The sequence below is a fragment of the Apium graveolens genome, unplaced genomic scaffold (genome assembly GCF_009905375.1).
Source record: "Apium graveolens cultivar Ventura unplaced genomic scaffold, ASM990537v1 ctg4469, whole genome shotgun sequence".
Classification (NCBI taxonomy): Eukaryota; Viridiplantae; Streptophyta; class Magnoliopsida; order Apiales; family Apiaceae; genus Apium; species Apium graveolens.
Window position 1 is genome coordinate 58,823 of NW_027418553.1, and position 13,816 is coordinate 72,638.

At 34.5% G+C, this 13,816-nt stretch overlaps 2 protein-coding genes across 5 annotated transcripts; both read right to left on the reverse strand.

The window, feature by feature from the left end:
- Positions 1-256: 256 nt before the first annotated feature.
- On the reverse strand, positions 257-4,624 carry LOC141701911 (ubiquitin-like protein ATG12). The gene is made up of 6 exons (XM_074505533.1): positions 4,472-4,624; positions 4,299-4,357; positions 3,172-3,240; positions 3,012-3,074; positions 2,505-2,610; positions 257-2,009 (listed from the first exon to the last, which is right to left on the reverse strand). The coding sequence occupies exons 1-5, from the start codon at positions 4,503-4,505 to the stop codon at positions 2,551-2,553; spliced, it is 285 nt and encodes a 94-aa protein (XP_074361634.1). The 5' UTR covers positions 4,506-4,624; the 3' UTR covers positions 257-2,009; positions 2,505-2,550.
- Positions 4,625-5,381: 757 nt separating this feature from the next.
- On the reverse strand, positions 5,382-13,406 carry LOC141701915 (transcription initiation factor TFIID subunit 12b). 4 transcript variants are annotated; one of them, XM_074505538.1, is made up of 9 exons: positions 12,548-13,406; positions 11,656-11,898; positions 9,280-9,807; positions 8,900-8,974; positions 7,584-7,662; positions 6,529-6,593; positions 6,075-6,110; positions 5,824-5,972; positions 5,382-5,643 (listed from the first exon to the last, which is right to left on the reverse strand). In XM_074505538.1, exons 1-9 carry the CDS (start codon positions 13,163-13,165, stop codon positions 5,622-5,624), a joined length of 1,815 nt encoding a protein of 604 aa, XP_074361639.1. In that variant the 5' UTR covers positions 13,166-13,406; the 3' UTR covers positions 5,382-5,621. The 4 variants fall into 4 exon arrangements, with proteins under 4 accessions (XP_074361639.1, XP_074361641.1, XP_074361638.1 ...); XM_074505540.1 differs by having other exon boundaries at positions 11,656-11,877; positions 12,548-13,404; XM_074505537.1 differs by having other exon boundaries at positions 9,280-9,816; positions 12,548-13,404.
- Between the last annotated feature and the right edge of the window lie 410 nt (positions 13,407-13,816).

Genomic DNA, 13,816 nt, shown 5'->3' on the forward strand with positions numbered 1-13,816 from the left:
ATCTTATCAAAAACATTATTATTTTTAATTTTTTGAATCAAAACATATACATATCAAAAAAGTTACCAAACACTTAGTATATGATTTTTACAACAGCATTTTTTTCACAGCACGGCTTTTTCTAACAGCACACGGCAATTTTTAACAGTAATCCCTAAGGGAGCGTTTGTCTTTATGCAGTAAGATAGATCAGGTTGAGATATGAGAAACAGATGTAGTAATGTTTCTTACTCTTGTAAATAAGAGGTGATTCAGATGAATCAAACAAGTTCTAACAGAATATCTATAAAATTTACCCAATTTACAAGAGTGATGATCCAAATGTGGACACCTACCAGCCAGAACTATTTCAGAATCTGTGAATCCATATAAGTAGTTAACACCACAAATTGCCCCCTATCTATCAAATGCCCTGTAACTATTCTGAAAATCTGATCTTTAATGACTACTTTGGTTCTTGAACATTTTCCGTGACTTAACAACCAAGAACGCTATAACACAAACTTGCAAGACGGCAGCTACACCCGTAAATAGCAATCCGATCTTCTTCCCCAAATTGAGCTTCTCTTTTGAGGGTGGTGGAGTCCTATGATTATTCTTAGTATGTAACTTATGGTGTTGTCTTTTTGTCTCTTTCTTCGGAGGTAAAGGGGAGCTCACAGGATCAGACTTTCTATTCCGAAGGGGCGTTTCACCCCGCTGGAGACGAGGCGGAGGTGGAGGTGGAGGTGGAGGTAGCACTGATGGGGCTGGAGGAGGAGCTGGAAGTGGCTGAGGATGGACTAAGAGAGTAAAGTATATTAGTACAACAGCTAAACCTAAACTTAACAAAGGGAATACCATCTTATAAGCTAAGCCTGCTAAACTTATATGGAATGTGAGTCGATTTTCGAGCAAGAAATCTTGTTTGGGGCTTTGAGCAACAGAATGTAAGAAACAAGCAAGAACAAGAAATGAAGAAACTGATGTGTTGAAATGATAATGCTACTCTTCCAGTGAGACACACACAGAAATTGCAGGGTCCATACTTTATATTTTAATTATTTATTTATTTATTTATTCTGGTTCAGATGATCAAATGAATAGTCAAAGCAAAGTAGCTATACATGTTCCTTGACTAAAACACGTGTCATTTCGTTTACTATTCACTATATGCCACATGCCTTGACGTCATTAGTGGGAGCTTTGTGAATATTTTCTATTTCATTTCAGATTCAGTGACTCAACAATGGTCCCTTTTCAATCTCCCAAAGAAGCTTGTGACCAAAAAGGTGTTTTGTGTGAATTGCAAAATTATTTCAAAGTGCTGGCAGTGTCACACACAGGTAGAGATTGGGATGGTTTATGTCAAGATCAACCCTACAAAGCAAGAGTAGACTTTGATTCAGTCATAAGCTGAGTAAACCGCAGAGTCTTCCCCCGAGTTTTCCCATGCTCTAGAGTCCAGACTGATGCGATAACTTTACAAGAACCATTGGGCACAATCTTTCGACTAATCTGGCTAATTCTGTTTAGCAAGTACTTATATACTAGTGTGTATATACTATGACAAAATCAATAAGCACATCCTATAGCAAAGATACAAGAATTGGTACATCCTTCAGCAAAGATTCAGGACCGTCTATGTTCGTGGACATTAAACAGAGGTACTAGGTCAAGAAGTTGATAAACTGTGCATATTAGTGTTAGTTCCTCACTATCTTTTTACTTAATTTAGTACAGATCAAAGAACGTAGGTGGTGCATTCAACAACAAAAATTAGCTTTATAACAATACTAGTAACATACAGAAACGCTGGTCCATGTATTAACAATGTTATTTCTGCAGAAAGATGGTTTCTCCTCAGTAAAGTACTGTCTGTCTATATTTACTGTACATTACCCTCAACTCCACTTTTGAAACTAATGTATTTCTTCATTGTTCTCAGAATATATACCGATAATAAGAAGTCCAAATCCTACGTTAAACCCGGAACCCACAAACCTCTCTTACAGCTTCATGAAAATTGCCTGAAAGAAATAAGTAAACAGCGGTCATGTTTAGAAACCAGTAATTTAGCAAGGTTGCTAACCATAAACTATACATATTAAGAGGTAAAATTTTAGCAAACATAGTACTTTGGCTGATCTCGAACAGATTTTGGACTTAAATCACACAACACTGGTGTTTGTATTGGCCAAAGTTTGTCAAAATTGCACTCAATTTTATCGTAACCTTTAGATAAAGAAAACAATCCCGCATAGTTCATGTTTTTAGTATTGATCCTTGATTTTTTTTTATTATGCATGCAACTTGTGCCTGCTTGCATAAATATTTTGGACTCTCTCCAAACAAAAAATGTGAATGTAGAAAAAATCTCTCCAAACAAAAAAAGAGAATGTAGAAAAAATGGCCAGGCAACTTGTATATCTTGGGTCATGCTCATTGCTTTCCACTTGTATAAAGCTGACCCAGGAAATGGTGTATGAAGTAAAAGTAATAAATAAATCCACAAAAGCACTCACCATATCACAACTGAAGAGATGTGCAGCTAAAGAGTTTTGATGAAAGTTAGCCCCATGCCATAGTACAAGCATAATTGACCACCAGTTTGCCATCAAAACCAAAATTCTGAAATATGCAATAGAACAATTATGGAACAACTTCTTAAAATGAATATTCGAAGTACATAACTTTTTAGGAGTGGCAAGTTGATTGGATGTCCAACCAGGTAGCAGACAAGACTCTTACTAAATTAAATTATGAATGCTTTCTTTGTCAATTAGATCTTCAAAATATGTATGAAAATGAGTAGAGATAGTGAGATACTCCGTATAATTTCTACCACGGCAGGTAAACTAGACAAAGGTCAATGCAATATTAGAAAAGGGCAGATTAGAAATTTATGTTTGTTAGAAAACTCAACTAGTAACTGCAGAAATATAACTTGCAGCTAACTTGTTTCAATTGTAAGATAGATAAACTGTGAGTACTATGAGCTGCAGATATATAAGGAGCCAACAGAAATTTACATTATATAGATCAATCACCAATTCATCTGGGTTGGGCGAGAAGGCACCGTTAACATAAACAAACTGGAAGAAGAAGAAAAGGAAAAGTTATTCCAGGTTTAGACTTTAGACATTGGGAGGTGTTTCTTTTTTCAGTAACAAGTGACTTTCAAGCATCTACCAGTGTTTCCCTGTGAAGTTGGCGGCGCAGAAAATCGATAACTTTGGCAAACTTTTCTGTCCCGCCAATCTGCCCATAAAAGAGGTTGAAACATTACATGTAAGAAAGAACACACTATCAACATAGATGCATAGCGTACTGCTAAACAAATTTAATTGTGTAGAAATAGCATCTATTTATGTGAACCAGGAGTAAACTCAAATTCTTAATATAAGATTCAAATTGGGGTTAGTGTTAAGGTGCAGTCAACTGATTATATCTATTATGGTAGTATATTAGGCAACTAAAAAGGATTGGCAATTAGTTTGTATCATATCAAATCATGAAACGTTAACATTTATGTCAATTAGAAGCAAATTCAAGTGCTTAGTGTATCACATATAAAATTGGGATCAGTATCACACATATTTTTATAGATGCTTAGCAAATTTGGTCTGTGGATATCAATTAGTTGAACATGAATTTATTTGTAGCAACCAAATTGTCAAAAGTTGTCATGTAAGATTATACAAACAATTCCCTTTTTCCCGAATTTTTAAACCACTGAGTAAAATTTTCACCTCACCCATAGGAAACCCAAAAACACAATTCAAAAACTTTAAAACCGGAAAAATGTTCTTTCCGCCTCCTATATACTAGAAAACTCGAGCCATATCATTCCCCTAATTATCCATCCATCCAGCATTATACAAATCTTCCTCTCTTGTTTGTCAATTCTGTTCAAGCTCTTCCATCAACCAAACAATATTTATCCCAATCCAAACTTAAAATTCCCGTTCCTAACATAATCTGTTTCCTTCCAAACAATAAGCAATTATATTTGCTGCATTTGTAAGTCAGATAGTTAAATCCTATAGTTAGTCTAAAACATATTCATATTCAATTCAACGTACAAGATCACCGCAGATACAGTACATACAAACACAATATCCAGATCTTAAATTTTATCGTGCTTTTATTACAATGAAGACTATTTTTATATCCTTAATCCCTATACAATAACTAAATTATCTACTACATGATAACGTACAGTAACCCTAGGGTTTCGACAACAAAATTCTAATTTCAGCAATAATCGCAAGCTCAAAAACAATCGAAAATTAAAATTCAAACCACAGAATGAATACTTTGAACTTGGATTGCTTTAAGATTGGGGCATCACCGGTAGCTCTTAAGTGAACAACCACTGCAATTCAATTCATCGCAAAACATTATTTAATTTATATTATTATGGAACAAGCATATTAAATTATACAATTAACAAGTAATTAAAAACAAAATAACAATAATTAAGATAAACCTTTTGGAGCAGCAACTGATTCTGAAGAAGCCATTGTTGAATCAGAGTCGTCTACAGTAAAGGCTTTGTTAAATTAACACGCTATATATTGATACTACTATACTGTACTTTCGTTATTGATTTTATATTCATTTACGGCTTCATGTTTTCGTGTTAATAGTTATTTATTTCTCTTAATAATAATTTTATCAGTTAATTTGTAAGTTTAAAATTAGAGAAATGCCAGACTTTCCAAAACAGTTCCCAAAACCTTTAAAAATAGAGAAATGGGGATTTTTCCGAAACTCACAAAGAAAAAAAAGTAAGGGGTGAAGGCCGCTCGCAGACCTTTCGAAACGGTTTCCAAAACCGTTCCCACCTGATTAGTTATCATTATTTTATTGGTTATTACATAAGAATTGTCAGACACCTCGTGCATAAATATGAATCCACAAATATGATTTGAAAAAGATTTTGGGATCATTTTCGGCATACATAGCGTTATTCTTAAAAATATAAATTTTGTAGAAGTTATTTTTTCTCATCCAAACAAGGTAAGTAGAAAATGCTAAAAAATTGAAATCGGTTTTAAAAAAATATATTTGGAAAAACGGAAAATAACAATTTATTTATATAAATTTAACGATTATGGTAAAAGACAAATTGCAAGAAACACATTAGAAGGGTAAAAACATTTTTCCAAATTATTTTGGATTACCATAACCATTTTCATGTTGAAAAACTGAAAAATAACGAAAAATATTTCTTCGAGAATAAGAAAATTATGAAAATATTTCCCCCAAATCAAGTGCTCGTTTTCGGATTATAGAATTTCAATCCAGTCCCGATTGCATGATCCAAACGGCCGGTAAGAGGGGACATAAGGAAAGATATAAGGTAATCGAAGCATGAGGCTTGGCAAGTCAATAACTTATAAGTCTATAAACCAACTTTATTATATCTACAGGAGCACCAAGCTCCTATTTTACTATAGCAACCACATCTAGGCAGATTCACTGCCTTCTTTAAGTATCAGCTCAGCTGATGTATTATTACACTTCTACAATTCAACAACAAATGTCTACTTCAAAAATTGAAAAGAAAAAAAGAGAGACCAAATTGCTCCAAGCCACCACCATTGCGAAACACTTTATGCAATTACCCAGCTCGTTCACTCGTCGGCTGATCCAAACCTGCAACAGAGATTTAAAACTCATAATGTTAAAATAGCATAGCTCTAAATCCTCTAATACGCCTAAGTCTTGTTGCATGTTGTTCAATTCAGAAACATTTAACACTTTTGATGCAACATAAAAAAAATCTAGTTAATCACTAGTGATATGACTATGGAAACGAATGTGTTCTAATCGCACCTTTTTATCTGATGCTGCGGTTGAGAAACCAGTTCGGAACCAGAAGGCCTCATCTGATGATTGGCACCCATGGAGTTGCTAGTCCCCTGTCCAGTCACCTCATTAGCGTTGTTTGCGTCGGAGGTTGAGGATTCCATCAACGAGCGTATCTGAGTTAATTGAGCATATCTGAGTTAATAGTTGATGAAACAAGTAATAGATTCAGATGAGAGAATGAGACAGCACTGAATGAAAAGAGAGATTCTGTTCACCTTATCGAGGCGAATTTTGTGGGCTTGACTTGATGACTGCAAGTAAAATCAAGCCTGAAATTAAACTACTGCTTCCTTGAAATATTTTTTTCTAACTCACAGCTACTATATTGCATATAAGTTTTTTAGATGATCGGATTCTCGTTCTAACATCATGACTTTACAATGTATAAAAATGAGAAACATAAAGAGCATGTCAAAAGATGAAGGGTGATGATTACTGCAGAATTGTACATAATTGACAAGCAAGTTTACCAATTATATAGTCAACCAATGAAGCAAGATTTTTACTACTAGTCCACCAAAAGTTTGAATTTAGAAACATTAGCACTGATGTATCTTCACAAGGTAGTTGCCTAAATCTTTCTATTTTTTGAGGTATCCCTATATGGTGACGCAGAAACCTAACAATTGCACTATTAAAAGATACTCTGAAAGTAAAGTTAACGCTTACGTCATTTTCTTGGTTCTTCCTCTCTTCACTAGAGTACCCTGGGATATTCATACCAAGGTTCTTTTCTGCACAGTAAAGAAAAAAAGAGGGGTCAATCCACACGAGTATATGCAATCCACACATTCTCACCAATAAAGGCAGTCAGCAAACATACTCACGACTAAAGGTATTGCATTTGCAAGATACTTGTTAGTTGTTACTATTTACTAAACCGCCCTTGTATACCAATTGAAAATATTCACATAAGGAGAGGCGATGATTAGTAATAATAATCAATTCTAAAATCTTGTAGATTTCTGATTTTGAAATGCGACCAAATTTTTCGAGGATGAGAACTTTTTGATGCTGAATTTTTCATAATAAAGCAAATACCAAAATAGCCTAGAGTTAAAGTATTCTCCAATATCATTATAAATATGCAAATATTAAGAGAGAGAGAGAGAGAGAGAGAGTTGCATGATAGGCGCGCACACACACATTTTTTCCTCTTTCTCCCTCCCATCCTCCCTTCCCCGCCCCCTCTCCCTAGTCCCTCCCTCCCTCTCTCTCTCACGCACACACACATAGCGAGAGTGAGACAATCTCAAGTGCCCTGCATTTGAGATGTGCTAGTCAAAAAACGGTACATTCAAATCATTTATATTTATTAGTGACAAGGAAAAATACTAGAATATAGTTGGACGGAAAATCACCAGATAGAAAAACATAAAATATGCAAAAGATAAACTATGACGAAGAAAAGCAGTGCTATATATATAAAATAAGCCCAAACATTAATGTTTGTGCGGACACTTAATTATAAATCTGAAAAAGATAGTTATTAAGAATATAAATAACTAATTTCAGATTGCATCAACTTCAGTTGAAAACCTATATTGATAATACTCCTTTCATTACTTTTTTAATTTTTTTGGATCCCTCCATTATGTGGAAACATTTTATACAAGTGACACTGTAAAATAACCATTCTGAATTGAGAATGACATCGAATGGTCGAAAACTACTCAACAAACACACACGCATATATATTAATTAAACTCGGATGGAGTACATACCCAAGTGTAGCAATACATCTTTGGACTCCACTGTTGAAGAATTACGGTGCTTTGCCAAAGTGCAAGCGTATGTAGTAACCTGAAAACATCATAATAATGAAGTTTATCATGAGACACCACAGATCATGTAAATAAATTTATGTTTTCTTATTGTCACGTAGAAGCTGGAATGCACTTTGTGACACTTATTAAGCAGAAGCATCAAGCATGCATAATACATTAGAACAAAACTGGTTTGTGTTTTGGTGCATACTATTTTGGTGTTTATGGACCTTCAAATGCACTACAATTTCAAAAAAAAAAATGACACAGAAATGTGCATGAAAAATCCATCTACTACCTGCATATTGAACAAAAGCAATTTAACAATACCAAATGTTAGCAGTAATTTTAACAAATCCAATCAGAGTCCACATGAATTTTGTGGACCTACTGGTGATCAGGAGAATATATTGTTCTCAACTTTTGATACAACATGTTAGATATAATTGATGATATCAACAGAAACTATCAGAAGTTCATATCAGGACTTATATCACCATTTACTGAAGAGTGACGTCATCAGTACTTATATCAGTACTTGATGATCTGCTAATGATGTCATCAGGAGTTGTCACTTCAGTAGATATTCGATATGGAAAAGGAAAGCAGGAATTCAAGGCGGTGAAGGACTTTATCTCAGAAGCAATCATACATGGATAGTTTTCCTTATTGTAATAGAATAGGATTCCTTATTTGATTGTGTAGTTGTGCTCTATATAAAGCACAGATTAGGTTCATGATATATGCATTGCGAACATTGTTATATCATTCGCATAACCTAGCAGCTCTCAAGGATATTTGTTCATCCTTTTGAGAGAGTACGTTTGTAATCAGTTTTTATTTGTTAATATAAAAACTGTTGATTCTGTTGAAACTTTGTCGAATTGATTGCATAAACTGTATTCACCCCCCTCTACAGTTGATTACGGACCTAACACAACATATAACCATTCCCTAAAGATATTTAATTTCGTCCACATTTATTTTAATCTATTATAGAGCAACAGTTCGAAGTACAATTAAATAATAATAATAATAAATTAATAATTGATCCACTTGAAAAGATGAGTTGATATCTAAACTTACTAGTTGATTTGCTGGATTCTTAAGTGTCACTTTTAACGAACAAGTTTTATCCTACTCTAGTCCTCTGCATGACTTGTCGGTTTACAAGTTACAAAGTTCTCAAATCCGGTCACTAAAATTAAAAAAGATATACGACGCAGATAGACAGGTGTGATTTAAATTTTAAATTAAGATTAAACAAGAATTACCGTATCAATAAAGTTATCCGCAAGCATCAAAAGCATTTCTTCCACTTCAGGGTCCAAAACTGCTTGTGGGTCCACCTAAACACCAAATAACGTTAGGAATCAAATAAAAGAAAAATCAATGACATTAAAATTCTCACATTTTAGAGTCTTAAAAGTTAGCAGTATCAACTTTCATCAATCCCAAGTAAAATAGGATGTATTCCCTATGAAAAAAAGGTTAATCAACGGAGTGCTAGTAGGGCCTGAAATTGACCTAGTGAATATAAATTTTAGGACGTTTCGTTTTTTTTTACCATAGCCAAAATATAATTAATATCTTAAAATCCATAGATTTGCTTCGTGTAACATGTGGTAAAAGAAACGAGGTATGTAAAAGTAACCTGCGCAACCAAATCTTGTATCCTCCTCTTCCCAAGAAGTTGATTGCTTGCTTCTGTCCCTTGGCTTGAGCTCCCACCTGGCGTGGTTGTTCCGGATGCAGTAGCATCTGGTTGTGATCCAGTTAGACTTAGAGATTTTTGACCAGCAGGCGTCGCCATTCTAGGAGACTGTTGTTGTTGATGATGCAAAATTTGCTGTTGAGCCGGTGGTACAGGTTGTTGCTGTAGCTGCAGCTGTCCAACTGATTGTTGTTGTTGTTGCTGTACCATTTGGGACAACTGCTGCGGATTTAACGCGGTAGAATTTTGCTGCATCTGAGAAGATGAAGCCAGCTGCTGCTGTAAAAGTGCTTGTTGTTGCCTTTGATGCTGAAGACGGTATGAAGGCGAGTTAGGAGCAGACATTGCAGGCATCTGTTTTAACCACTGTTGTTGTGACAATGTGTTCTGGATCAAGGCTGGCTGCCCGTTCTGAGCCAACCCTGATAACTGAGGGTTGATAAAGGATGTCCTCCCTAGGCTTTGTGCCTGTAGTTTCTGCCGAGAAAATTTATATAAATTTTTCTATTCAATAGATAAGAATAGCATTAATTACAACTTTGAAAAAATCACAATACGCGTAGAAAGTCGTCAGCTAAAAGTAATAACGTCTCGCCTTTTGAAATAATGTGTAACCAACAACCAATTAACTAAAAACTACTTCGTAATATATGCATCTTAAATTGGCAGTCCTCTTAGCTGCAAAGTTATTTTCCACGTAAAGTTGACTTTTCTACCTATTTTCATCCACAAAAAGAATATCAAATAAATTCCGCTAATTAATTTGTATGAAAAGATCCTCCCATATATTCCAGTTCTGGAGCATTAATACATTTATTAATTACTTTTACCAGTTAACCAAGTTGGTTATTATGTACCAACTTTTAATAGTTAGCACAACATAAATATATAAAGAGAAGCCCACAGATAACTACAAGAACAAGACCAAAACTGGGAACGAGAGAATACAGTAGAACCTCAATAAATAAAATAACCTCGCCAAATGAATACTTTTTTCAGGTCCCAACTTAACAAGGATAGTTATTTTTTAACGTCGAGTAAATGAATAACAAATTTCAGTCCCCAGGGTATTCATTTATCGAGGCTCAACTATATGCAAGGGGCTAAAAAAAATTATAATAATATAATTTAAATAAGGTAGACATCACCTTAATCTATTCACCACAAGAAACTGGATATCGATAACCCTTTGATGCAAAAACTCATGGGCACCCACAAATTACAAAGCATATTTAAGATTAGTTATCCAACTGTTGAGCCATAAAGCCCACTCAAGAAAAAGGATTAGAGGAGGATAGCACAACTTGAATAGAAAAAGAATGTATTTAGAAGGAGGCCCAGTAAGCCCACCTTGAGGAACATGTTAGGGAGACCATTAAGGGTCCCCTATAAATAGAAAGCTAGGCCTTACTTGTAAAGGGTTGGATAATTTGATATCAATAAAGAGTAGTTCCTCCACTTTCGATTCTAGAAGTAATTATCTCATATTATATTATATTTGATTATACCGATTATTCTAGGATCATCACCAACAATGAGAAGACATTTGCTCTGTGGTTTATTTGGGGTCTAGAACTCTGGTTGAAAGGATTATTTATCAAAACTAGTTGAAACTTAACCTAATACGATTCAAGATATCCTTAAAATAAAATTTATGTATTATTATAATAGTTACAAAAGCATCGTTCTCCAAGACGTGTTTTATCATGTTATCGTCTCATCACACACTGATATATAAATGACCACAAAAATTTACACAAACATATCACCATTATCAGGATATCGTGTTTAATTTTATTCTTTCACCTTCTCATAACCATTTTACTTTACAAAGAAAAAGGAGAATGGGGACTGGGGAATAAAGGTTTTGTCAACAATGGACGACCACTTTGTGTACAGAAAGAACTGAGTCTAATTGTGAAATCCACCAAATTACATGAAGTGGAACCCTACAGAGTTGTGTGTGCTTACCACCTATCCGTGTTAAAAAAAACTCCACAAGTGCCATTCGTAAAATCATCGATTTTGATAAAACTAGCTCATAAGATAATTATTAAGTTTAGATTCTGAAAGTGTCAAGAAGATTAGCAAGCCAAATGTATAGTCTTGCCTAACAAAACAAACACTCTGTTAACCAAATAAATTGTCACAATATAAATTATGATATTTCAGTGTTCAGTTACCCAGAAGCAGATTGGAATGATCCAAAACTCAGATAGACATCGGTTTGGCCAAGAAAGTAATTCCTCCTTTTCATTAAAGGCCACGAGAGTTTATAATGTATAACAAAAACATCTATAATGTCAAAAAAACCACCTGTGCTGAGCCAAGTTGATTTTGCTGGGATAGCTGCTGCCTCATTTGTCCTTGGTTCAGACGCTGTTGTGTGTATGCTATTGACCCATTCCCTCTAATTTGTGAGCCTATGTTATAATTTCCCATCATCCCCATGGCTTGCATTCCCTGCAAAGACTGTGCGGGAGAATTCCCTGGATGGAATTGGGTCCCTGCTTGTGCTAACCCAGTTTTTTGCCTTGGCTGCAATGAATTTCCACTTGTCTTACAAACAAAACGTCAAAATAAAGAATTTCAAATCAATTATGGCCACGACAAAAACAACTGATCTCTTCATCGATTAGATGCAACTGAAGATAAGCTACGCAATTGGTGAATACTCCATATCAAATCTAGATATTCCACGTGTCTGAGAATACATGTTTCCAAACAAATAGTCTCAACAAAATAACATATCAGAGAGAATATAAGATGAAAATATAAGCCGGCCGTGACGAATTCCATAATATCCAAATACAGTTACCGTAAACAACTAGTACAAAGTAAGCCGATAGTGATCCCTATTTTTAAAATCTAGTTATACCCGCCACAATATCCTTCACACAAAAAGCACACTTAACAGTCATAGCTTAACATTAACTAAAAAACTGAAATTCAATATGATCGCGCGGGCGAAAAAGTTCCGCGAAAATTATCAAATGGAGGGCAAAACTTAAGAGGGAAATCAAGTTACAACTAAAACCACCCTGCTGAAACGAAAAATATACAATTTTCCACATAAACAAAATTTGGGGCAAATAATACACACAATTTACAAACCCCAAACACGAAACAAGAGAATTATCAGTAAAAGGCACAAACTTCACTCAAACAAATTCAAGAAACTCGAAAAATAAAAAATCGTAAATTATACCGAAGCTAAAAGCTGTGGCTGCAAATTGAGCTGAGCAGCAGCCTGACCAGGCAACATAGGCAAGTTCCCACCTTGAGCACCCATTAATCCAGACCGGGTTAAATTAGCATTACCCACTTGACCCATTTGCTGACCCATTTGCTGACCCATTTGTTGACCCATTTGTTGTTGTTGATTAGTATTACTAATACTAATACTATTCTGTTGTTGTTGTTGTGAATTATTATTAATATTAATATTATTATTATTAGTGCCACCGAAACTCATCTGACCATAAATTCCGGCGACGGCGGCTTGTTGTCGAGCAGCGGCGGCTAAAGTGTACTGTTGTTGTTGTTGTAGCCTAGACATTGATGGTGATCTTTGCATCTGATAATTAGAAGTGGGGCCCATGAGATTATTTTGTTGTTGTTGTAAATTGAATTGTTGTTGTTGTTGTTGATCAATTGTGTTCGATGGGGATTGTAATGAAGCTAAGCTGTTGTTGTTGTTAATGTTTGGAGAAGATGAAATTTGGTTTTGTTGTTGAGTGATTAAAATGGGGTTGTTGTTGTTGTTGATGTTGTTGTCTGATGATTGGAGTTGTTTAGCTGAGGATTGTGTTGGATTGTCTGCCATTTCTTGTTTTGTGTGTGTTTTCAGTGTGTGTTTAAGGTTGTCGAGTGAACGAGTTTTGGGCGAGTGATGATGAAAGTGAAGGTGAAGTTATGTTTGTGTGTGTTCTGGAATCATGTCTGTTTAAATGTTGTTGAATTATGACAAACATTATAAAAATTTCGAGCAGCTCTGGTAACACTACAGCTACAGGCTCGTTTAGGACCGGGAGTACTTCTTGTTTGGTTTGGTGTTTGGTTTGGGAAGTATTTGTGTTGAATTTGGTTTACTTTTATATTGAAAATAAACATGATTTTATGGTTAGATACTTGGATTGGTTAATATACCGGATTTCAAAATGATGGTTCATATTCGTTTTTTATATGATTCGTACTATGATGAAATATGATCTGGATACGAAAATTTATATACCCACTCATCATATTTTTTTCTCTGAAGCGATCATACCTGAATATGATATGTGATCCGTATTTGATTAAAATCCGAACATAAATTATAATTTTAACTCATTATATTTTAAGTAAATATCAATTTTACAATTTCTTAATACTTTATATAAATGTAATTTATTACAAAATATGATTTATCTACCCTTAAAATGGAAAAATTATAATTGTATATAGTTAATACATCATATATTTAAAATTTTAATTT